Source organism: Delphinapterus leucas, chromosome 1, assembly GCF_059928025.1.
Source record: "Delphinapterus leucas isolate spDelLeu-1000000601 "Yukka" chromosome 1, BTC_Dleu_Yukka2, whole genome shotgun sequence".
Classification (NCBI taxonomy): Eukaryota; Metazoa; Chordata; class Mammalia; order Artiodactyla; family Monodontidae; genus Delphinapterus; species Delphinapterus leucas.
In genome coordinates, this window is record NC_143129.1 from 56,981,427 (window position 1) to 57,008,716 (window position 27,290).

General features: G+C 41.1%; 1 protein-coding gene across 5 annotated transcripts in view; it reads right to left on the minus strand.

The window, feature by feature from the left end:
- The window catches only part of FAM20B (FAM20B glycosaminoglycan xylosylkinase), a 41,693-nt gene extending 16,648 nt beyond the window's left edge, over positions 1-25,045 (minus strand). For 2 of the 5 annotated variants that reach the window (XR_002642424.3, XR_016393023.1), the window contains exons 1-3: positions 11,566-22,733; positions 6,276-6,362; positions 2,626-2,735 (exon numbers count right to left, since the gene is read on the minus strand). Coding sequence is in view for 3 of the 5 variants with exons in the window: in XM_022556546.3 (XP_022412254.1) it covers positions 2,626-2,735; positions 6,276-6,362; positions 11,566-11,942 (574 nt within the window). In the remaining 2 variants the exon portion in view is untranslated. Of the gene's footprint in view, positions 1-2,625; positions 2,736-6,275; positions 6,363-11,565; positions 22,739-24,914 lie in introns of those variants that run through there. The other 3 variants (XM_022556546.3, XM_030762230.2, XM_089910695.1) reach the window with 3 other exon arrangements.
- Between the last annotated feature and the right edge of the window lie 2,245 nt (positions 25,046-27,290).

Consider the following 27,290-nt stretch of genomic DNA (forward strand, 5'->3'; position numbering starts at 1 on the left):
AACAAAATTACATTTTTATTTTCACTAACTTCTACCTGAAACTTAGCATTTCCTTCAGTTACGATGGTAGGCAGCAAACCATAGTATTAGCGTTACCTGTGACTTTCTCAACAGAAGAAATCAATAAATTTTTCATATCATATTAGCATTGTTGCAGATACTTCAAAGTATCATTTATATTCATGGTCCGAAATTATGGTAGTTACTAGATCACTCTAAATCTTGTTATTTAATGTGTAAATAACGAAGCACATGTTACTCTATCACAAATTAGCTTTTTGTAATTTTAGGTTAAAAAATATATACTTCAATATTATTAGTTTTGTTTATAAGTCTACGTATTTTAATTTATGTATTTAAAAACATTATTTTGAGAAAGGATCCAGAAACTTCTCTAGACTGCCAAAGAGTCACTTGCACAAAAAAAGGTTAAGAGTCCTTTTCCAAACCTAGGGTGTTCTTTCCCACTGTATCTTCCTGCAGGATTGCTATTCTCCCTTTAAGACTTGGTTGAAACTATCACCCCAGCCCTAACTTCTAGCCCCTCCTCTTCCCCTCCACATTCCCACAGGCCCTCTGTATATGTGTGGCTCCCCCATTAGATAAAGCTCCTTGAAGGCAGGAAGGTGTCATTCATTTTTGTATATTCAACACCTAGTTCAGAGCCTGCCACACAGAGTGAAACAAAATTTTGTTCAATAAATAAATGAATGAATATACAAGAATATATGCAGATCAAATATTTTAGTCTCAATATCTGGGTTTGAATCCTGGCTAACAATTAGTAGCTTTGTGAATTTGGGAACGTCATTTAACTTTTAAACCTCTTTCTCAGGTCTGAAATGTGGATAAATCTTCCCTACTTATTGCACTCTTGTCAAGAGGATTAAATAAGGTAACTGTGTGAAAGTGCTTTGTCAAGTTGCAAGGGCTATACAAAATTTAGCTATCATTATACCAAGTTATCTAGTAATACATTTTAAAAATTGTGCTAAGGTCAGTCCATCATTTAAAACCCATCTCCAGCCAATCCCTCTACCTGCCTGCTATGGACTGAATGTTCATGACCCCCCTAGAATTCACACAGTGAAGCCCCAATACGGTGGTATTTGGAGGTGGGATTTTAGGGAGGAGTCCTCATGATGGGATTAGTGCCTTTGTAAGAGACATGATAGAGATGATTCCTCTTTCATTCTTTCTCTGCAATGTGAGGATGGATACAGGAAGAAGACTGCTGCCTGTGAATCACAAAGAGGGCTTTCACCAGAACCCAACCATGGTGGCACTCTGATCTTGGATTTCTAGTAACCAGAACTGTGAAAAATAAATCCCTATTGTTTAAGCCACACAGTCCATGATATCTTGTTATAGCAGCCAAACTAAGACACTGCCCTATGCTGTAGAGTGTATCCAGAAGCTTTTCTCTAAATGTACCAGTGCTTTGCACTTTCAGGTCTTTGTGCCCTCATTTCCATTATACTTCCTGTTATTGTGCCCAATGCCCTTCCCTCTTTGCAGCCTGGGTAGCGTCTATGGATTCTCCAATACTCAGCCCTTTTTCTGGCCTCTCCCTTCCCCTGCACCTTGCACAATATAGGAGAGTTAACCTTCTCTGAGTCTCTAGACAGCAGGCCTATTCTTCCCATCCATCAGGAATGCATGTTTGCCTAAGCATAAAATTGGACAAGCAGAAGTGATTAGAAAATATATGAAACAAATCAGTGACAGTGTATGCTTTTGGTTATTTGCAAGAACAGCAGAGCCCTAGCCTGATAAGTTTAAATTCTGAATGATGAATCTGTCAAAAGTGCTTTAAATATTCAGTTTCACCTCATTATAAATGTAAATCCATTCACCCTAGCAAAGCAAGTTGAAGTTCATCTTGCAATGTCTATTTCAACAGTCATATCAACGCAGAGTACTGTGTCATTGAAAATGGCACCCTGAGGAGGCTCAGACAAAAGACCACAGCACCTCTGAATTCCTCCCATTCTCACTATGTCTGCAAGGAGAACAGGAGTGAGAATTCTAGCCCAGACCCCTTACCTCAGAGTGTGACAACGGAGAACAGAGGCCAGAGGGATGGCAGTCAATTCCACACACAAAGAGTTACATAGGCTAACCTTTGCAGAGTAGGAGGAGGCAGTGGTGATCTTCCAGGCCCAAGGGCAACCCTACAAGGGAATTTCTGACCCTCTTATAGAGTTGCCTTAAGGTTTGCTCAATTCTCAGGAGATAGGAAACAGTTCCCAAGAAAGTACAGGAGTATGAAAAAAAACACCAAGGCAATGATACACAGGCAGTAACTGATTCAGACCAAATTTTGAGTTTGAGATTTAGTTTAAGATCAAGCAGAAGGAAATTAAGTTATCCCCTAATTACACTGTCGTAAATGATCTCACTTCCTGTCAGAGACACACAAAACGTGCATTAGGGAAAACTTTCAATTTCCTGCCATCCACCTTTAGATCTATTTCCCCCAGTACTCTGAGAACAAGTTGCCTGATTTGCTTTTGTAGTCCCTTGAGTTCTTCAGTTCCTAAGTCATGAGCCAGCTTGCTCAATGATGCCCCATTTAATTTATTAACTATTCCCTTACCTAAACGTCCTCTATAACCTCCTTACCTACAGTTAGGAAGGTGCTCAAGAGCTGCTCCGTGGCAACAGGCTTGATCTCTGTCCGCAGATTAACAAATCTGCCAACCACCAAGGGGGCTCGGCGGAAACCCAGAATCCTGGTTTGGAAGGTTGAACAGAAGAGAAAAATCTTTGGGGATATATTTTAAACAGTAGTCTTTTTTTTTTTCTTTTGGCTGCATTGTGCAGCTTGCGGGATATTAGTTCCCCAACCAGGGATCGAACTGGGCCCCTGGCAGTGAGAGCGCAGAGTCCTAAACACTAACCACAGGACTGCCGGGGAATTCCCTAAACAGTAGTCTTAAAAATCATGGTTAATCGTGTTAGGTGTGTAAAGGTATTGCTGACTGCTGGTAAGTATTTTTTAGAGGTACATATATTTGTGAATTTAATATCAAGATGTAAATAATTTATGTAAGACAAATCTAGCAAAATGTGAGCAATTGTTAAACCTAGGGAGTGGGTATATGGGTTCACTATACTACTCTTTCTACGTCTGTTAGAAATTTTTCATAATAAAATTTAACGAAGCATTAAAAAAAATTTGGGCCTAAACCCATACAGGGCTTCAAACCTTTACATAAAACATTGACAGAAAACTACACAGATTAATCTAAAAGGATAAACTCACAGGACAACTTAAATATAGATACATTTGAAGATACTTCTAATGGTCTAAAAGTGCAACCTTATCGTTGAGCACCATCATTTTTTTAAAAAAAGGAAATTTTCTGGCTAAAAAATACATACTCGCTGAAGAAAAGCTGGAGGGGCAGGATTTGGAACACACAGAAAATTTATGGGAGAAAATTAAAATCATCCATAATTCCACAACCGAGAAGTAACTACTGCCATTTCGGCATAAGACCATTTTTTCCTTCACATGTATATATAAACACATACTCACTCTTGTGTGTATATACACAATTGAGATTATGCTATATGCACTTCCGTCTCCTGCTTTTCACTCATCATTGTATCATGAGCCTCTTCTCATGTTATTAGAAAAGCCTTTAAAAATGACTGTGCACATGGGGCATATGTATATGTATAACTGATTCACTTTGTTATAAAGCAGAAAGTAACACACCATTGTAAAGCAATTATACTCCAACAAAGATGTTAAAAAAAAAATGACTGTGCAATAAATAATCTATTGTTCAGGGCTGCTGACTGACTCTGTCCTAAACTCATTTTCAGAAAAGCCACAAAAGCAAGGAGATCAATAGATGTCAAAATAACATAAAAAATGAGAGAACTTCCTGAGGCCAGAGGAGGTGGTTAAATCCTAATGTAATGGAGAAATAGCAACCCAGAGCAGAAAAGTATAAGGTGGGAAAGAAAGTGGGGAAGTATTTTTTCTCCCCATTGACTGTTGTCAGACCTTCAAAGAACAGCAGCCACTTAGTGCTGGGAAGCCGTGTCCAGTGGCACCTGAGCTTGGATGGGGCAGTTAATAAAAGGGGTAGGGGGACTGGCCACAGAATATCTTTCAGACTTTGAGGGAGGGAAGGGCTTTAAAATACAAGACCCCCAAAGCACAGGTGATAAATTGAAACGTTACAGGGACTTCCCTGGCAGTCCAGTGGTTAATACTCGGTGCTTCCACCGCAAGGGGCACAGGTCAGATCCCTGGTCACGGAACTAGGATCCCGCATGCTGTGTGGCGAGGCCACAAAAATAAATAAATAAATAGAAACATGATTATATTTAATTAACATCAAAAGTAATTTCCATACAAAGACCACTTCACTCTAAGTTAACAAACAGGTGTTGTGCTGTGAAAAGGAGGTACTAATCTCTACCCATAATTGGGGGAATATAAAATAACAATGAGATACCACTTTACATATATTAACTAAAATTAGTATGTTGGATAATATAAAATATTGGTATGGATATGGGAAAAAGATCTTCATGAACTGGTGTCCATCAACAGAGAAACAGGAAGGGGTTTAGGGATGAAGAAAATAAGGAAACAAACAAGGTCTTGGAAAGATTGATTCTAATGTGCAATTAAGTGATGAGTAGGATTTATCCAACTCTTTCCCACTAGGCCTTAGAAGAGGCAGTGAAAATTCATGGTATTGTGAACAAACATTTATTTAATTCTTCCCTTTCATTAGATGTTTAGATTGCTTCCATATTTTCACTACTGAAAATGCTACTAGCTAAGATCTTGGTGTATGTATCTTTTAATTTCTGATTCTCTAGAGTATTTCCTAGAAATATCTGGGATGTTTGTATAAAAAGGTAGTTACTCATTCAAAGGATATGAACATTAAGGTTTTTGATACATAATGCCGGAGTTTTTAAAAGAATGACTGAACCAATTAACAATGACACAAGCAGTATACGAATGTCAATGTATTCCTGCCAATAAAGTATTATCTTTTTTCTAATCTTTGCCATTTTCAGTAGGAGAAAATAGTATCCCATTGTTTCAACTGGATTTTTTTTTTTGGCCTCGCTGCATGGCTTGTGGGATCTTAGTTCCCTGACCAGGGATTGAACCCTGGCCCACAGCAGTGAAAGTGCAGAGTCCTAACCACTGGACCACAAGGGAATTCCCTGGATTTTATTTTATTACTGGTGAAGATGAACTCCCTCTGTCATATTTATTAGCAATCAATAATTTCTATTCAACCAACTGTGTTCTTAGACCATTTTCTACTAGCGTTTTAGAGCATGTATAAGATTTTCTAAACATTTATATATTAAGGCTATTAATGCTTAGATTATATTAGATTCAAGTATTTTCCTCCTAAGTTTGTTTGCTTTTAAATTTTGTTTGATGTTTCTTGACATATGAGTTAATTTTTTTTTAATTTAGTTGAATCTATTGAGTTTTTTCTTTTTGATTTTTAAATTATTGCTTTTATGCTTAGAAAATCCTTCCTAATCCAGAAAAAAGACAAAAATTCACCTTTATTTTCTTCCGGTTTCCTTATAGATTCATTTAAAAAATATTGTGAATAATTTATTTTAAAGTCTACCAATATGCCCTGATTAAAGAGCTGATCAGAGGAGCAACTGGGATACTAGACAATTCAGTTACAAGGATCCTGACTAGTAACTTGCTACAAAAGTATTAATTTTCCTAGTTAACTTATATATTTAGAATTCACATCTATTTTCCTCTTAGAATTATCCTGGTTATTGAAGCTGTGCATATTTTATATGAAGGACAATAAAATTCACATATATGTCATGCTACATGTTTTTAGCATATGAGGATAAGTGAGTATTATTCAAAACAAAACAAAAATCAGGACTGCCAGGCCCAATTAATGACCAGTTCAATTTAGGGACTTGAATTCAAACTCTGGTTTTCTTCCTGTCATTTTATTTACCAAGAACATCTTCACTCATGCTAATGAGAGAGGGCATAACAGAATGAAATGACCTAAAAAAGCCTGGAGTTAAGACATTTACTTTGGTATTCCTAGTACCACCCAAATAATGAGGAACTCACACAAATTTAATGGAATTAATCAGTTATCTAAAGTAGGTAACAAGTTAAAGTTATTAGATTTCGTTTTTTTTTATTACATTCCTTTGAAAGGCATCCACAAGTCCTCTCCAGGATATTCCTAAAAGGAAACAAAACGAATGTAACCCACTGTGATTACACATACCTGTCCAAATGAAAGGCTGCTACCTCTGCATTGTGTCTATCATAACCAGCATAAGGTTCCCCTTCTACCACATAGTCTCGGTTATACCTGCAGAGTGAATGGGAAGCACAGATGTAGACATGAATTACATCAGTACCAGAGGCGACAGCACAAGAGGCAGAATAGAAATTTGCAAGCCTGATTTTGCTCTAGAAAACTTCTCTGTCAACCCGGAGAACAGTCATGGATTAGCATAGATCATGGGTTGACGTGGTGAAGATGAAGTGGAGAAGAAAACTAGAATTATACATCTACCTCTGCAATCATTCTATGAATAAAACACAGATGTTATTTTTACCCCTCTAAAAGACTTTCAATGTAGCTTAAGTAAAACTATAAGGTACTTTTCTGGAAGGTGAGGACCATCTTTGTATCTTCAGCACAGTGTTAAGCCTATAGTTCATGCTTAATAAATGTCTACTGAAACGTTTATTAGACTAAGCTGAAGTAAAAGGAAAATATGGCAAGGCTTACCAGAATGGCTATAGCAAGGCTAATTAGAGAAGTTTAAATTTCATGGGGAAAAAAATGGTCCGGATATGCCTCTGTTTTTGTTAACAAGGAGGCAAAGGTACATTTGCCTTCCCTGTTAATGGGAAGAACTAGACACAATTCACCTATGACCTCTACTGTTCGCTTGCATTTCCTCAATCAAAAGGAGACGTATCAGGCTTTACAAGACAGAAATAAGTTGAGAATGATGTGAAGAGGAGGCACTCCACTAAGGACACTTGGATCTCCAATGCTGAAAAGGCCATGGGGAATTTGGAAACGGTACTGTACAAGGCAGTGACCTTCAACATAAATGACCACAGAGTACAAAGTAAAACCATGTCCACCAAACACATTTTCAAATCAAAGTGATGAAACATTTATGTTAGAAGACAGACACGCAAAACCACCTGGTTGGACACCAGTTTCTTCCTAGCATGGTCAATATACTCAAACTATTTTTTTGTTTCTAGTGTCAAAGCATCATTTAGGCTGCCAAGGATTACACCTGTTACCTCCAAATTAAAAATCTCAGTTTTTAAACAGGACTGCAGCAAAAGCTGACACTATTCAAGCACTTCTCTCTCCACTACAGCTGCAGGCTGTCCATAAAGCTGGGCGACAGTCCTTGAATACCTTATTTCTCAGGACTCCAGAGGAGCCACAGGAAGATTTGTGGTGCTGTGCTGTCCACTCCTTTCAGTGAAACATTAGAGAACTTTCCAGTACATGGAAAGGCTGCTTGGAGTGAAATGTAAAACCCTAGAAGAATCCAGGAACTTTGGGAGTAGGCTGGAGAAACAGGGAGGGAAGGAAAAGGGAAAGGAAGAAAAATCAAAATGAAAGAACTGCATTGGAGTCCGAAGGTCTGAATCCTTAGTTCATGCTTTGGTTATGAGAAATACGGAAAGTCAGAACCCTGGATCTCATTTTCCCCAGCTGTAAAATGAGCAGTTGGACTAGTTGATCTCCAAGGTCCCTTTCAGCACTTCCTAAGATCAGTCACTGACTTCTACCCACCCCCAGGCCCTTGCCGTCTTGTTCCTTTCCCACCATAACTGCAGTTTTTGCCTGTGAAAATCAATTTACTTCCAGAAAGGATACAGCTATTGGGTTGGCCAAAAGGTTCGTTCAGTTAGTGAACACGTTGTTCAATAAAGATCTTCGTGAAAGTGAAAAATGTCTTTTTTTACTTAAAGCCCCATTAACGTTTTGGCCAACCCAATATACTGAAAAAAATCACTTTTATAATAATGTAGTAAGGAAAAATGTGCAAATAAAGGCATCACTGTATTCCTATATATTTCATGTACTATACAAATCTTCCATCTCTGGCAGGAGGACATGGACAACCAGGCTCCAGAAATGCTGAACCACAAGTGGCTGTTAAAGAAAGGTGCACGTCTCGACTTAGCAGAAAGGTCTTAGATCCTCCTCTCAACAAAGCAATCCATCTTAAGTCACTGACAGAGCAGCAAAATTCATACAGTAACTGCCAATAAATCACTCCTATCCTTCTGGTGAAGGACATCAGAATGTGACCAAGAACGTTAATTTGCACTTACACTAGGACTAAATAGCCTCAGAGGCCCGCAGGGTCAGAATAGCAATTTGCTGGGTGTTTGGGGGCTGGAGTCAATTTCTACAAGCACTTAAATGTGCACCCACTTTCCCCACCCCGGGAGAGTGCCAGGTGTAATCAGCCCAGGTCAGTGTGTGCAGTGACTGGAGCGCTATCACCTACTGCAGGTGCCCGACAGCTTGCGGGAGGTGGGGCAGGAGCATCTCTGGAGCTGGGCATAGACAAGGGCTCTTCAGAAGGTGATGGGAGAGGAAGGGGCCGCACTGACAAGAATAAAGAGCTGGGTGTAGAGAGGAGGACCAGGCTGTGAGGGGCTGGCCACCAGGCTGTGCAGGCTGGGTTTTGTCTGGTGAGCAATGGGAATCCCTGGATGTTTTAAAGTTGCGGAGCACAGTGATTATATGGGTATTTGGGAGAAGAATGAAAGTGGATTTCAGGATGGTCTGGAAGAGGAAAGTAATGGGAAGGCTGCAGTGGTAGTAAGAGACATGAGATAAAGCAACAGTGACTAAGGTTAGCTTATGCATTTATCTGCTGCCACGTCCACTAGTCACCAGTCTGGCCTCTTCCTCCCTCCAGTTATGCTTTGTCTGAATACCCCAGTCCTATCTGCAAAGCACCTGAACTAATACTAATGTTGCACACCATCAGTAATATCTGCCTTCTAACACTTCCTGCTGTCCCATCTCACCTTCAATTCTTAGTGTACAAATAGTGGGTGTGGAGAGGGTATCCTTTTATTTAAACACAAAATGCCTGCAACTCATCTCTTTTTACATGAATTTAATTTTTGTTTTTAGTCTGTCTTCTTTCCATCACTCTGCTTATGCTGCGATCTCTCAGGCTACAAATCAAGAGGTCAAAGATCATAGTTCAAAAGGAAAGTAGCAAATTTTTGATGATGGGTGATCCATGTCATCTCTCTTACAGGAAGGCAAACAAATTTAAGAGAATCACACGTGTGTGGCAGAACACAAGCTGCTCACACTCTGACATCTCCATTAGTTACTGCAGGGTGATCTTGTCAAGTTATTCTTTCTCAAGTTATTCTTTCTAAGTCTCAGTTTCTTACTCTGGAAATAAGAACTGTAACTGCCCACAGTTGTGACAAAGGTTAAAAGCATTAACAGATACAAAAGTACTTAGTGTAATGCCTGGCAAATGGTGTGCATGCAACAAATATTAGATCCAAGTCCCACACAACTATGCTTTTTCCTCATTACCTGCCAATCAGACTTTCTATTCTCCAAAAGTCTACTGCATTTTAAAACTTTCCTAATTTCCACATCTTCCACACACCACACTGCCCAGTTCCAGGCAAATGCAGATCCCTTCCATTTCTGGAATTCCAATAATATTAGCTCTCTGCTTGCCTATTATCTACTGATATTTGAGCCATGAAGGGAGCTAAGCCAACTACTCTGGTCACAGTTGGTTTTTGCACCCCTTCACCCCATATTTCTTCTCCCACTCCAGCAAGAGCCCCAAAGTCATGTGTTACAATTTTCTCAAAAGCTCTACTGAGGAATGAAAAAAATGTTTAGTACACAGAAAATTTTCGACATTACAAATTTTGAGAAAATCCACTAGTAACTAATACCTGTCAAAAGAATATAGATCACCATCATGTTAACCTATTTCAAATTCATATACAAACAGAAAACTTAAAAAAAACTAATTATACTATAGAATGGCCACACGAATTATCTCTGTAGATCCTTAAAAAAGTCCAAAGGGATCACTGTCTAACAACATATGATCTAGCCCTCTCTAGTTCAAATTTGGACTGAGGCAACTAAAATGGCCCAGTTCTCTGCTTAAAACAGGTAAAAGAAACAACAACGAGATATCACTACACACATATTAGAATGACCAAAATCCAAAACACTGACAACACCAAATGCTGTTGAGGATGTGGAATAACAAGAACTTTCATTCGCTGCTGATGGGAATGTAAAACGGTACAGCTGCTTTGGAAGACAGACTGGCAGTTTCCTACAAAATGAAACATACTCTTACCATATGATCCAGCAATTGTGCTCCTTGGTATTTACCCAAATGAACTAAGAACTTACATCTACACAAATCCTGCACATGAATGTTTATAGCAGCTTTATTCATAACTGCCAAAACTTGAGTAGGTGAATGGATAAACAAACTGCGGTACAGCTATACAATGGAATATTATTTAGGAAAAAAGAAAAAGAAAAAAAAAAGCTATCAAGCCACAAAAAGACATGGAGGAACCTTAAGACACAGAGAGAAGCCAATCTGAAAAGCTTACAAAAGGTATGATTCCAACCATATGGCATTCTGGAAAAGGCAAAACTATGGAGACAGTAAAAAGATTAGGGGTTGCCAGGGGTTCAGGGGGAGGAAGGGAAGGATGAATAGATAGAACACAGGGGATGCTGAGGACAGGGAAGCTATTCTGTATGATACTGTAATGGTGAATACTTATTATAAGTTTATTGAAACTCTCACAGAATGTACAGCACAAAGAGTGAACTTAATGTAAATTATGGACTTTAGTTAATAAATTAATATTGGCTCATCAACTGTAACAAATGTACTAATTTGATGGAAGATGTTAATAATTGGAGAGGCTGGGGAAGAGAGGGGAGGGGATATATAGGAACTTTCTGTACTCTCCCCTTGATTTTTCTGTAAACCTAAAATTGCTTAAAAAATAAAATAAAGCCTATTAATTAAAACAAAACCAAAGCTCAAGTGAAAGAATCACAGCTTTAGTGCTAAAAAGGACTTAAGTCACCCATCCAAAACCTACTCCAACTCTGGGGAACTCCTACTCCACAGCATCCCTGACATGTGGTTGCCCAGTCTTTAATTGTACACTTATGGTGACAAGTTACTTATTTCCTAACCAATTCATTTTGTATCTCTAACATCTGGCACATAGTAGATACCTGACAAATTTCAGAATCAAGGATGGCTCTAACTGTAAAATGTGCAGTCTAATATTGAACCAAAACATATTCCTATAAATTTCCCTTACTCAAAGAATCATGGAACATTAAGAGCTAGAAGAGACTTCAGAGATCTTCTAGTCTCTCCTTCCCATTTTACTGAAGAGAATACCAAGAGAGGGAGATGAGCACTCATATAAATCCCAAGTTACAACTAAACAGCACAGATAACTTCAAGATGAAGACTTACCGCTTAGGTTTGAAGACAACTTTCTGTCCTCCTTCAAGTATCAGTAAGGCTTTCAGTTGTGTCCCTTTATAACCTACATCAGCTTTAATGATTTTCTTGGTGGCCATGGCATGCATGATTGCCCCCAGCTCTGGTGTCTCTTCAGGGTACACTTCCCGGGGAACCACCCACTGGGCTGCAATCTCCCAGGGAGACTGCAAGGTGTGGTCCAGCTTGGACACCAGCTCTACCCGCAAGCCAGCCATCATTCGGTGAAAGGCCCTCTGGTCCTCCCGGTTGGCAGCTGATGTATCTAAGTTGTCAATCAGGAAAACTTTGGTGAAGATAAAGATGACAAGGAGAATTGCTAACAGCACGACTCGCTGCTTTAGCTTCATGTTGACCTCTTTTCCTTCTCCCCTGACTACTCTCTCTCACTTATCAAGGAGAGCAGGTGGTGATTGTCAGCAAGGAGATTCCATGATTATACACACTGGTCCATTTCTTCACTGAGGTGCCTCCCACAATTCCTGCAAGCCCAAGTATAAAGCACAATTCAATCAGAATTCTGTCCTTCCACCCCTGAATCTTTTGCAAGCCTCAAATATATTACTCACCATTTTAGCCTTGCTAATCCTATGCCCGAGAAGACCCAATAATTTAAAATGAACTGGTCCAAGGAAGGACCTAATAGTTAAGAACCGGGTACATTGAAAATTTAAAAGCAAATACTACCGTTTTAATAGGGTGCAGAGCCATCTAGGAGCCATTTGGATGGCTACCAATTCCTAGAAACCAAAACAATAGGAAAAAGCACAAAAAAGTAAAATATTGAGATATGCATAACTCCTTAACTTTCATTTTTACCTTTCAAAATCCATAAAGGACTTTTGAATATCCAAAACCACCAGTATTTGGTAACTTTTCAGTTATCTCCTCCAAATATAAGTTTTGTGACACGTTATAACACAGGAACTCCTAAAGATGCCAAAGAGGGTACAGAGGAGAGTAATAACTCCCTCTCCAAATTCAAATACCTAGCAATCCTGGACATGTCATATCTGCTATTCATGTATTTAAATACAACAAACACCCAGATATATATCTCTACTTAGTCAGTCTTCTACTAATTATTTTTCAAAATTAAAAACCCTGTAAAATATGGATAATCAAATCTGGATAAATTAAGTAAAGGAAAAACATATCCCTATACCATCTGGCTATTAGTAGAACATGACCAGAAAACTAATGAAACCTGGTACTAGAGCAACACTATGAAATCTGGACTGGTCAGGCACATAACAAAGATACTGATGCTACAGACATAAAGAAGTGCTGCTTCCAGTGTGAGGCACAACACCCTCTGGTCAATTCTGAAGCTAAAAGATTCCAAATACAAGATTTTTGCAAGGGTGTCAAGAACATACAATTCAGCCTCATTTGCATGCTGACAGGTTGCTTTCCACTCCACAGGGCCATTTAAAAACATGCACAAGCTCACTTTGCTACATGCCTACAGGCAGCACGCACTGGGCTAAGACAAAGATGACAAGAAGATAAAAGGGTGTTGCTTCACTCTCCAATTCATTTAACAACTCAAACCATTAACTGAAGAAATAAAACCAATATAAAAGATAGGACAAACGATTCAGGCTGAGACACTCCCACCCAAACTGGAGACTGCTCCCCTAATAACAGCTGGAAACACATCCAAAAACAGTCTACTAGAGCAACAGTGTGTTCTAAGGGCAGCACCTTGCTCAGAGCTTGCTGACATGTAGTTTATTCGTGGTGATTAACCTCTCTTCCCATTCATTTTCATAAAGATGGGAAAGCGAGAGTCACATTCAAATTCTAATTATCTCCAGCCACCTGTTTTGTTGCATCATCATCTCCCAGGGAGTACACAACACTATTAGCTGAAACACAGGCAACTCAAGTACATCCAAAATGTAATTGTGATGGTATCAAGTTTGGTGTGAAACTCAGTAAAACAATTCCCTGTGATTACTGATAACAGCAATGCTAGTAGAGCAGATTTCAGAGATTTTTGCTAGTTCCAACATGACCTAAACCACACAACTTCTTCAATTATTTGTTCAGCAGTACACATCTCTGGCTGCAGTGGTAAAAGGTAGCATGGAAATCTCCCTGGGTCAGCAATCATTTCCTCAGCACCTCCAGCTGCAACTACCTCCTGCTGAGGTACAATTCTGGCACAAAGGGGTCAGATGAACAGCCTTTCACTTCCTATAAAACCCTCCTCAGGACTAAAGTCTGGTTAACCCGGGAACTTCTAATGATGCTGCTCATTTCATTTAGAATGAAGAAATTCCTCCCTTATGCTATATAAACAAATTATATCTAAACATTTAGCACAAAGGTTAGGGAGAGTGAGGGCTTTTTGTTTTTTTTTTAAATCACCAATGCAATAGGAAGTTCTAGTAGCTCCAAAATTCAAACAAAACAAAGTGAGTCTGTATGCTTTTCAGTTTTGAAACCTCATTACCTTCTGATGGGCCTCAGAAGAGCACATTCATCAGTTCAGGGCTGCAGGTAATTCATCCACTCAACTAGGACAGAAATTTCTATTAAGTAAACTGAAGAGTTCAGCTGTTACCTCGCTTCACTATTTACCTCTGCAGATTAGTAGTGAGGGCAGGTTTAACGAAGGGGCTGAACAAGTTTTCTTGTTTGTGATTAGTCACCACATCCTGGTAAAACAAGTAAGATTGCAATTTGACACTGTTCTCTACAACTGCCCGTCATGCCCACAGCCATCGACTTCATTTAGTGCTCAGCACCTTCTACTGGATCCCTGAAAGAACTGCCTCTGGGCCTCCAGGTTCTCCAATCCAGACTAGATAATGCAGCAAAATCATATTTCTAATCACACACCATTTTTGAGTTCTATAAATCCCTTAGCAAGGCATTAAAGCCCTACCCTAAATGACTTCGGCCAATCTACATTGCTAGGCATCACTCTCATTCTCTTCACTCATCACTTGTCAGCTTCCACCACAAACATGGTCCCCTAAGTCACTCCTCACTGGAACTCTCTCAAAATTCCTCTAGCTCTTATCTTTTCTTCCCATCTTCTCCTGTTTAAAGCCTAATTAAGCTTTCAAAGGCCATCTCCAAAGCCGTTTCTGGTCTCTCTGTACACTCTATAGTAACTAACCTCTCTCATCTTTAGACTAGCACTTAACTACATTCTGCCTTATCCAGTGTCTTCTTGTATGTCGTTCTCAATCCCCCTCTCAGAATCCTGGCTCCTTAGTGATCTTAACTACCTTTGCACTCCCTGCAGTACGCAGCATAGTAAGGGTACATGCATTACTCACCTAAACTCAACAAACTACTGCAAATGAGGCTATGCAAGTATCTTAGGACTCTGCTGTTAATTTCCTCGGTATTCGGTATCAAATGAGTGTGTATTAATTGGCACCTTAATGTTGGCTGTCCTTAATTAGCTCTCCTGGTTTTGGGAATCTACTTCTCTACCAACACTCTACTCAATTTAGTTGGTGGTTTCAGAGTACAGTCTCTTTTTCTAAGTACTGACAGTTCAGAAAGAGGTTTTCCTTTAGCTGGAAAGCTGTATCCTTCAGCCTACAGGGCAAGCACAATGATCTTCAAGAAATCGACAATGTAGAGGTTTTAGCGGAATTTTTACAAAAAGTCTATGAGTTTGCAAGACTCCTATTCCAGAAAAATGTATTAGATGCACGATACAGAATAATTCCATCCTCTAATAATGGCAGACTCTTTTACTCTTTACAATTGATCCCCTTCTCTCCTGTATGCTTGAGAGGGGAGGGTACCCAAGACAGTTTCCATGCTGTATTATCTTCTTTTCTTACTTGAGATAACAGCGTACTATGCACGCTCTGCAAACTGGGTTTCTAAGAGGATCCCCCCTTTCAGATACTAAGAAAATGAAAGCAAGATCACTGGGTATATCCCAAGTTATTCATGAAAACTTCTCTTGCATTCCCAGGAGCCTGCCTGCTATATTTCATGCCCTCACCTCCTGTATAAATGCCTCCAACGGTGTAACATTGTCCAGTTATATTATGGTCATTTATTTTAATGTTTCGGTTATGTGAAACAGAGCCTACCTCAAAGAACAGTCTCAAGGTAACAACATAACTCAAAAAATGTTAAATATAAAAAGGCAAGTGTGTAAGTCTTCACACTAAAAGCTGGTATAAATTCCAAGACTGGAGTTCTGGAAGGTAGAAGCTTATTAAGGAATTTTCGTGCTGAACCCTGGTTTCACTCTCAGCTCCATCAGTGAAATGAGGCTTGATATGGAAGCTAATATTTCATTCCTCTCTCTCTCTCTCTCTCTCTCTCTCTCTCGCTCACACACACACACACACACACACACTATCCTACACATTTGATAAGCGTTTCATAAGGATAAACTTATGACTAAAAATTGTTTTGGGAGAAATAGGTTCACATAGAAAAAGGAGAAGTCTTAGATAAAGACTAGAATCCTCGTTCAAGAATCTGGCTGATGTCTGGAGGAACACATACAGAAATACACATCAGTGCAGAGATCTGTTAGTCATCAGCTGATAAAATTCAATACATGTGGCTGCTGAGGAACATGCAAAGACCGCACCCCAACACTTATTATATTACCAAGGGCTCCCACAAGTCACCAGTGAGGTTCCAAGCCTTATCAGTAGCAGTGCCACGATGAATCGCCCTCTGATCAAGTGACAACCTCACGCTACTTCTCCGAAGGTCACGGAGAAGAAATCCCAACTTCTGCTCATAGCAACTAAAGTGAAGCCTTCAGTAATACTCTTTTTTTGTGCTTCCAATTCAGCGGTCAAATCAAGTTCTTACCACATGAAGGGAATGTAACATGCTTTGTGAGTGTCAAATACCGGAAGAAAACATTCTGTATGAACATTTCATGCAGAGGGCTATTAGCAAAGGAGATGGTGAAGGGGGTAGGATTTATTATATAACTAGTAAAATATCTTATCATGTTTACTCACACAATCTCTTCACCCTTGATCCTGAGTAGAAATTACAAGGACACTTTTACAAACTTCTTCTTTGGTCACTGTTGGTCTCAGCAAACCTCTGAAGGTGTGGTTAGTATAAAAGGTAACACCTGAATTTAAAGAGTTTTTGGTTGACTGTCTACAAAGACAGACACCAACAATTCCTCCCATCAGGAGGTGGAATCTATTTTTCCTTCCCCTGAATCTGGGCTAGCTTTGTAACTTGCTTTGATCAACAGAATGCTGTGGAAGTGGCTGTGTACTAGGTGTCTTAAAAGACCTGCAGCTTCCATTTGGGGCCAAGCTACTATGTAAAGCAGCTCAGGCTAGACTACTGAATGATGGGAGACCTGGCCAGCCCCTAGTTATTCTGACCACTCCAGCTAAGTGCCAGACACAGAAGTGAAGCCATTAAGGGCATTCCAGTTCCAACTGAGGCCCCAGCTAAATACAGCCACCCATCTGACTCCAGCCTATATCATTTGGGCAGAAGAACCAGTCAGCTGGGCACAGGTGATCTATACAGTCATGAGAAACAACAAATCATTTAGTCTTAAGCCACTACATTTGGGGGTAATTTGTAAAACCCAGCATTCTCACATCTATTCTGTCCATATCAACTATTTGGGAGACATTAAATTAACCATTAATACAAATAAAGATTGGATTAATAAATAATTAAGGTCTCTTAAAGGTAACACAAGAAAAAAACAGAATCTCAAATGGATCATTTACTAAAGTCCCTTTACATACTTTAGAGCAATCAAGGCTAACCTTACACACTCACAGACTCACACAACTATACACACCCAGTTTATAAAGCCTAACCTTTAAACTTCAGCCAAAATTACAACCCTTTAGTACAACAACAAAAATTAAAAACACACATACTTTCACCTTGGGGTAAGTCTGATATACTGCCCTTTTGTTAATTGGTGGTGACATTAGAGCACTGTGCTACATTCTTACTAGCTGCCCTCTAGAAATAAATGCAGTCTCTCCTGATGGTTAGTGACAATTATTGTAAGTAAAATAAAGAGCATTCAGAAATCTCTCCACTTATCATTGTTTCTAGCTAGGAAGTCAAAACCTCTAATACCAAATGGCATCCAGTTTTTATTACATGAATAAATCCCTATTATCCTCAGAAAACCAGCCTACTCCTGCACTGCCACCACTGCCCACAACAGCGTAATACTGTTCTTTTTCACGTTCAATTGGGAGTCTTCAACTAAGACAAAATCTAACAACAAGTAATATCATTAATCAGTATCTACATAGTTTTCCTTTCCCTGCTAATTCTCCACTTAAGAAACAGCTTAATTCACCTTCTTTCTAAATATAAACTCTTCTGTAGCAGAGGGGTTAAGAATATGTGCTCTGGATTCAGAATGCCTGGGTCTGAATGCCTGCTAACCTCTCTGGGCCTCAGTTTCCTCATATGGAAAATGAAATAAGAACACTATTACCTGACTCACAGAATTGTTAAAAAAGAATGTCATTACCACGCGTACTGTGCTAAAATTAGTGCTTGGACAACCTATAGTAATTCTTGTTGGTCATTATTACCGTATCAAAAACCCAAAGATGACTTCCTGAGGAGAAAGAATGACAAAGAAAATAACCCTCGTTGGTTATGTTGTCTTCTGGGTTACACAGTCAGGGGCTGGATACCTATGTTGCATTACCAAGAATTCTAGTAATCTTATATTCCTGAACTAAATCCTTTCCTAAATTTGAGGAGTAGCTAAGGCTGGAAGCAAGTAGGTTTCTTCAGAGTGGGTACCAAGTGAAAAAGAAGACTGGGAGGTTATGTCACTAATTTGACCAACCTGTTTCTCTTCTCTACAAAGTTCAATTCTACCACATTCAATGTAAGTGAAACAGATGGGGAGCATGAACTTTTTCTATTTCCCAAAAACAGCCGAATAGAATGCCCTTCACAATATTCTTCAGTTTGGAAAATTAAATCTGTGTTTTAAAGATGACAGCTTTGCAGGTCCTAAAGCTTCTAAGATAAGCTCTGAAGTAACCTAAGTTACAGGTACAGAAAATCAAATCTCCATATAGTCTGAATTGGTTCAAGTGTTATATATTTCTCACAGTTTTCACTTCCACTTAAATATTTATTCACATATGTAAACTTTTTTTTTGGGGAAATCCTCTAACAGTTCCCTGTGAAGGAAGGAACGAAAATGATCACCAGGCATTAATGAAGCATAAAGTAGCCTTTCTTCCTGGTGTGAGAGTAAAACTGAAACAGGCTATGGAGTATTTGTTCCCTCTTTGAAAAAAATTCAATTCCTGCAACCTGTCCCATTTAAACCTTGATTTAGGGCAACCCTCTAATGCTCTTCCTTGAAAAATGAAAAGAAAAAACCTTCAGCTCATACTGCTAGTGAGATTTGTTCTAAAAAACCAACACATGCAGTGTTCACTGATCTAGAAACTCTAAGGAAATGCCTAAGAATTTGCATTCTGTTTCAAATGGGCCAGGTATAATGAACTTTCCTAAGTTCCAGGTATTTCACTGCTCAATTATCGGTATCTAACAACCATTTAAGGCTATATAGAATACAATTACTATATAGCATAGAAATATGGAATTTCAAATCATATAACATTTACTTCAGATTTTCATGTTTTCCATCTTTATTGTTCAGTTCACTACAGTTCTTGAAAAGGTATGTAAGTTGTAAGCTTTATTCAACAGTGATACCTCACACTTTTACCTTTGTGTTCTAGGGTATGTCAAGCTGACAGGCCACAGATCACTTTAGAAATAGGAACCCCAAGCAGGTCTGTGCTGAGTTATGGCTGAGTGGCTCCAGGCACGATCCCTTGTTATATATGAATATAAATGCACACACACACATACATACACACATATATTTTTTGGCATGCCTGTCTCCTCTACCCTATTGTAAGTTCCTCAAGGACAGGGGATATATTTTACTCTCTTTGTAGTTCCAAGTAACCTAGCACAGTGCAGGGCACATGAGAGGTACTGGATAAAATGCTTATTGAATAAAAGGAGTGAAGAGCAAGGGAGAGAGACCTTTACGGTTATAAGAATTTCTTCAGCTCTTTGGTTTAAAGATGGCCTCTTTTTTTTTTAACAGACATAAGGGAACTAAGTCACGTAATGAATTCAGATATACAGTACAGGAAGAATGTTGAAATGTCAAATATGTATACCAACTTTATATACTCAATTTTAAATTGCTGCCTTCTGTATACCTTGCTTCCATCTTTCAAGGCAACTGCTATTGCCAAGCTGGTGTCTGGTGTTGGTTGGGACTGGGAGTAAAGATGATCCGGAAATGCTAAGAGGAAGATTGGAGATGGTCCAACATTGCCCAAGAATGATACAAGACAGGGCTGGAACCAAATTTTCAAGTGTTGTTGGCAATGCTTTCTGAAACGAGAACCAACACTGGTATTTCCGTATCATTTTCTTTTTTCTACAGAAGGAACTACAGGGACATAAATGCACCTATACAGAGTGCAAATTCACTATCTAAACCAAGGATAAGAAACAAGAAATGAACAAAAGGTCTTTGGGCAGCCAAAATAATGGTCACAAAGTTCATCCACTAATACAGAAGAGGCAGGCAGACCCTCACTAAGCCTATTTAGCTGTTTTGCATTCAGTTTCAGGAAGCAGTGTTATCTGGGTTGCTACTCCACAGAAGATCAGAAGCTGCAAAAATTTTAAAAAGGGCAGCAGGGATGCTAACAACAGCAAAAGTACAGCTTCTTCACCTCTGAAAGAGACAGATTGCCTACTGAAAGCAAATTCAAGAATTCAAAAAGCAGAGGGGATTAACAACCTACATATTTCAATCACCTCAAAGCCCTACAGGATTAGTCTGTAACCATAACCTCAAGTCTATAAAGGTTACACTATATTGCTTAAAAAGACAACAAAACATATAATACATTGTAAAAAATTCTTCACAAAAATATAGCTAAAATAAGAATTTTTGCACCCAATATCTTATTCCCACACTGCTATATAAAGCAGAAAGTTAGCATTTAAGAGCATGGAATGATCAACTTCACTGTCTCATCCTGTACTTGGTTGTGTTTCACATTCATAATTTCATATTCCTTGACCTCCTTTTAAAATGTACCCAAATTAACACCTTCCCCTCCATTGGGTAGTTACCTTGCCAGAAAGTAGTCTGCTAAACACACACCAAAGCTCAATACCTTTCTGCATCAGCCTTCATTTCTTATCTCATACTGGGATAACAGATGCAACCCCCCAAACTCACCAGGTCCAGAGCTAGGCCTTCCCTCTTCCGATTTTGGATATGAATGACAAAAGTCACAAGTGAGAGCTTTGCATTACATTCTCTCCTAAATGGCTCTAGCAGTCATGTTGACATTATAAGTTGGTCAAAAGCTAGTTTCAGTTGCAAAGTAAGGTCTTCTGTTCTGTACCCCAGGTCTGTGCCAATGAATTCATTACTCCCTGAGTGTTACAGAGGCAGCTCAAGGAAGGAAAAGAGGGAGAGATTTACAGGTGTGGGAGAGATTTACAGGTGTGGAATGAGGAGCATTTCGGGGAGGGATAACTCCCCTCTCCCACCCCCAATATGAAGGACCAGAAGACGGACAGTCAGGGTCAATGATACTGGCATGGCCAATACCAAGAGCTCTAGTTCTTCTATTAGTGCAAAAATATTGTCTACCAATCCAACTGCTCGGTGAGCCTAGCCAGAGAAAGGTGCAGGAGCAGGTCTGTGAAGCTGCACCCAGGGTGCAGGTGGCTAGAACACCACCCAATCACAAAATTAGATCTCAAGGCAGCTCCAGCAAGTAACATCCTTTACAGATACCCATCTCAACAGAACTATTTTCAACAGGAATCAGGAACACAATTTCTTGGCTTTTTTTTTCTTGTAAAGAGGAACTAAACAATTTATTATCTGCACTAGAATATTTCCTCCTCCCGCATATACTGTTTTCCATTCCTTCATTCAATCACCAAACATTTACTGCACACCTACTATGCACTATGCACTGTTAGGTGCAAAAAGAAAAGTACATCAATCATCATCACTACTACACCAAACTGTAGTGCCTCATTGTAACTGTGCTTCTCACCCCACCACTACCTGGCCCTTAGTCCCAGAGCGGCCTGACATCACCTTCAGAAGACAGTCTCCTTTTTACTGTTTCCAACTATGGCCACAGAATGCAAAGAACAGCCTCCTGTTTCTATTATGAGATTGTAGCAGTCACCGAGAGACACTGTGGTTGCTATTTTAAAAAGTTGTCAATTCAAGAACTGAAGTATCTGGCTTCACGGTTTATACCGTTAAAATGATGGTCATACAAAGTGTAGGAAGCTGAAGTCTGCCCTGCAAGTAGAGGAAACAGAAAATTTCATTTAGAAATTCAAAATTCAGAAAAGACAAAAAGCAGAGGCTTTACACCAGTCAGAATGGCCATCATCAAAAAATCTAGAAACAATAAATGCTGGGGAGGGTGTGGAGAAAAGGGAACACTCTTGCACTGCTGGTGGGAATGTGAATTGGTACAGCCACTATGGAGAACAGTATGGAGGTTCCTTAAAAAACTACAAATAGAATTACCATACGACCCAGCAATCCCACTACTGGGCATATACCCTGAGAAAACCATAATTCCAAAAGAGTCATGTACCAAAATGTTCATTGCAGCTCTATTTACAATAGCCCGGAGATGGAAACAACCTAGGTGTCCATCATCAGATGAATGGATAAAGAAGATGTGGCACATATACACAATGGAATATTACTCAGCCATAAAAAGAAACGAAATTGAGCTATTTGTAATGAGGTGGATGGACCTACAGTCTGTCATACAGAGTGAAGTAAGTCAGAAAGAAAAAGACAAATACCGTATGCTAACACATATATATGGAATTTAAGAAATAAAATGTCATGAAGAACCTAGGGGTAAAACAGGAATAAAGACACAGACCAACTAGAGAATGGACTTGAGGATATGGGAAGGGAGAAGGGTAAGCTGTGACAAAGCAAGAGAGTGGCATGGACGTATATACACTACCAAACGTAAAATAGATAGCTAGTGGGAAGCAGCCACATAGCACAGGGAGACCAGCTCGGTGCTTTGTGACCACCTAGAGGGGTGGGATAGGGAGGGGGGGAGGGGGGGAGATGCAAGAGGGAAGAGATATGGGAACATATGTATATGTATAACTGATTCACTTTGTTATAAAGCAGAAACTAACACACCATTGTAAAGCAATTATACTCCAATAAAGATGCAAAAAAAATAAAAATAAAAAAATACATCTTAAATATTTAAAAAAAAAAGCAGAGGCTTTAACGCTGTGTGAAACAACTGGAGTCTACAAATGGAAGTCAACAGAATGGACTAAAGGTCAAGGAATTATCAACTCAACATAAAGAAATTCTATGACATAAAGGATTAGATGATAGAAACAGGGATCTGTTTGTTCCCTATTCAAAGAACCCAGGGTGTGTGCTTTCCAATTTTCATTCTTTAACTAAATCATGGCTATTTTCCTACTAGCTCCAGAGAAACAAAGAGAACAAATCAATCTCACATTTTTACCAGTCACACTGAAGAAAAGCTATGAGCTCCAAGATTTCCTGATCATCTTTTACCACCATTCATTTCTATCACTGCACTTTAATGTAAGTGAGGCTAACTCTGAATTGCTTGCTTGTGCCTCTTAATTCTCTTTTGACAAGCACTTTCAAAGGTGGAAGGCCCTCCTGTTGATTGATTCCACTGAACAGTTCTAGGGGCCAAGGTCCAACATCTCCACAAACTTCAAGTTATTAATTTAACACAAAACAATTTTAAATCTACCTTAGACTGGCTCTAAGTCTAGGCAAATAACTTAGCATCTTTAACATCTGTATCTCAGTTTCTCAAGGACATGTCTTGATGATAAATAACAATGTATGTGGAAGAGCTCTAAGGCTTAGCTCAAAGGTCCTGCATAAATTCCAGGACTGCAATACATAGAGCACACTGAGGTCTCTAACCCAATTTAAAATAATCAACCCCATGGGACTTCCCTGGTGGTCTAGTGGTTAAGACTGCGCTCCCAACGCAGGGGACCTGGGTTCGATCCCCGGTCAGAGAACTAGATCAACTAAAAAGATCTCGCACGCCGCAACTAAGACCCGGCACAGCCAGATAAATAAATAATAAAAAATAATCAACCCCAATGAAATTTATGCATTAATTTACAACACAAGGAGGATAGGAATAGTTAGTAAACAGTAATCATAGTTATCGTTTTACATAAAGTCCTGCAATTTAAAAGCTAAAAGACCCACATTCCTGTTCCTTCTTTTCAAGGTGAGAAATCAAACCTCTGAAGGGAAACTAGCTGGGTGGGGATGATACTGATACTTGGTCCTAAACTCAAGTCACTGTACCCAGCATGCCTCGTTTTCCCAAATTATAAACTCCTCACCCTTCCAACTGACGATATGGCCATTTAAAGGACTAATAATTCCCTAACAACCAATCACGTCCTGTCCCCTCCACTTTCACTCCAACATCCTTCTACCCCTTCCCTTCCTACCAAGAGACTTGCAGGTAACAGAAGCTTGATTAGAATGAAACTCTTATCAGATCCCACAATCAAGGACGCAACTTGACAACTGCTCACGCTCATCATTAATGGCAACGTTTCGGTTCGCTTTTAATTGCGGGACCACAGCACCCGGAAATGAAATCTCAAGCGCAACCCACTTGGGACAACCGTGTCATTTCCTTAAGTTGTGCCCGACTGCGAGCGCGGGGTGCACGACCCCGAGCAGACCGCGGACCCCTAGGCACGGTTACCCTGCCTCCTGCCTCGGGCCTGGAAGTCACTCGCACTTCTCGGCCACGAAGTGGGCCCGCGGGCGCGCGATACAGCCCCCCCCCCCGGGCCGCCGCAACGGGCACTCGGCGGGACACGAGGGCTGCACCAGGGCCAGTCGCCTCTGGGGACCGCGTCCGGGCGCGAGGGTGGGTCACTGGACTGATCCCGGGCGGCTCAAGGCGCCCCCAGGTAAGGCCCGCGCCTCAGGCGGGCAGAGGAGGCGACGGGCTCGGCCGCGTCCCTCCAGCCACGACGGCCGGTAGGAGCCCTCTCGGGGTCAGCGAGGCGGGGCGCGCGGCCCGGGCCGGTCTCTGAAGCAGCCGCCGCTCGTGGACCGCTCTGAGCACTGGTGCCCGGCCCCTCAGGGAGGCGCCCCGCCCCCAGACGGCCCCAGCCCGGCGCGCGCCACGCACCGCGCCCCGCCCGCGGGTGGGCCTGCACTTTCCCGCCCGCCCTCCCGCCACCAACCCGCTCACCTGCGGCGCCCTAGGCTCGCTCCATGGCCGCCCGCGCGGTGCGGTGCGGCGCGGCCCCGGCCGCCCCCGCCACCTCCGGGAAGGGGCAGCCCCACGCCGCGCTCACCGCCCCCAGCCGCCGCTACTGCGGCTCCCGCCCACACCCGGCCCGGCCATTCCCTGGCCACCTCACCCCGCGGTCCCACACCCACCCCCCCGCCTCCGCGGCTCGCGACTGTTGGTACCTTCCTAGCGTAACGCCTTCCCCGCGGCCAATCCAAGAGCTTCTTCCGCGAGGCCCCACCCCCGCCCTCCGGTGGGCGGGCCTACCGGACCTGATCCGGACCGCCCGTCTTAACCTTTTGCGTCCCGGGCCGGTCCGCTTAACTCTGTTGACGCAGGCTCGCGCCTCTTCTGCTTCTCCCTGCCGCCCCGCCCCGCCCCGCTTATGTAAATGGACCTCTAACTTCTCTCTAGCCTTAGCTTTTTCTTTCCTGGTTTTCGTGAGCAGCTAGGCAGCCAGTCAGCCGGACTGGAAGTAGGGGTCCCTTAGGTCAAGTTCTGTTTGTGAGAAGCAATTTCCGTCCTCCTTTTGCCCTTTTCATTTGCCTCGGCTTCTGCTTCTGCCTATATAAGTGTATCCCCTTGCCCAAAAGAGGCCAGCCTTACCATAGTGAGCGCTCTTACTTCGGACCAGACCAAAGCTCCCTGCTACATTTTGTAGCATTTAATAAAAGTGTGACTAATTTATTGTAATAGTTTCTTAACGTCTGTCTTTTGCAATGGACTGTAAGGCGCATGAGGACAGGGCAGTCGTGTCTGGGTCTCCAATGCCTGACACTCAGTAGACTCCCTATAAATTGTTTTGTTTTGTTTTGGCCTCGCCGCGGGTCTTGTGCAATCTTAGTTCCCTGAGGAGGAATCCAACCGTGCCCACGACAGTGAAAGCACCAAGTCTTAACCACTGGACCCCCAGGGAGTTCCCTCCTTATAAATAGTTTGAATTAAAGATTCTTCCTTCTCTTAAACTGTCTCCTTTCCACTGACTCCCTATGGTGCATCCGCTGTATAACGCATCCATTCATTTATTCATCATATACTAAACTTGGACTTCGTGTGCCTGTCCCTGAAATATTATAATGCACACTGATCCATGCGATTTGTGACGGGAGAGACCTGGCTGACACTTTTTTCAGGCTCCATAGTTCATTTAAGCAAAGGAAAGAACTCCTTAACTGGCTGTATGATATCAGGTGTGCCACTTAATCTTTCAGAGTATGTTTCCTTACCTGGCAAATGGGAGTTTATCATAGTACATACCTCACAGGGTTGTTGTGAGGACTAAATAGGAAATGTGTGGAGAGAGTACTTGCAGATTATTGTATAATGTTAGTTATTATTCATTTGTGTATTTGTTGAGCACTTAGTATCAGATGATCCTAGAGAAATAATTGGTCTTGATATCTGCTCCAGACAATCTAGTTAGGGAGGCAGCCCCTTTGCGGAAAACATTACATCATTGCAAGAAGGAGTACACAGTCAAATGCAGGAGGAGTTGTATCAGCCTTTCACTGGATGTATTTGAAAATGCTTGGCGGTCGTTTTCTGACCATGGAACACATAATTCTTGGGGAAATGAGCTGGATAGTAATGAGAGTCCACTTTATTTCTCTACACAGTAACATTGGTCTGCCTGCAGTCAGCTAATCCTCCTAAACCTTGTTCATTACATCCGGAGATCATAAAGCAAAAGGGCAAATCAAGATTTCCTCTAAGACGCTTTACCCCCAAAGGACTCTTTCTTACCTGTAACTCTGATAAAGACAGCAAGGATGGACTGTCCAACTGGTACTCCTCAGGAGGCCAGTCAGTGCATCCTGCAGCCTCAGTTTCCTGGTGATCCCTTTGTCTTTAGGGACATTCAGAGAGAGGGGTTCATGACCTCTCTAGGCAACCCACTCCAGTGCTTAATTTCACATCCATCAAATCCTTCCATCCACCCCACATGCTGCAGGACAGACACACCTTCTCTTCTTCTGTCCTCAGAGAAGGAGAATCATGGATTTGGGGCCTCTGTGTCAGAGGCTTTCAGAGAGCAAAACTGTTTGGTCCCCCAGTTTTCTCTCCACTAGGCCCCATTATCCAGGCTTTTTGTGCATGTATGCACAGCACTAGCACCGAGCCTGTCACCCCAGGATGTGTTTCTGCCCCTCCCTCCTGTAATGGGCCTTATTTCCCAACCAATCAACAGTCAATATATTCTAGGTATTATGGGGGATGCAGTCATTTAAGAAAGGGACTCTGCCTTCAAAGAGTTTACATGACTAGCACACAGGAAGCAGCTGCAAGGAATACGGAGTACTTAAATTATGCAGCACAGACTCTGTGGTCACTGAA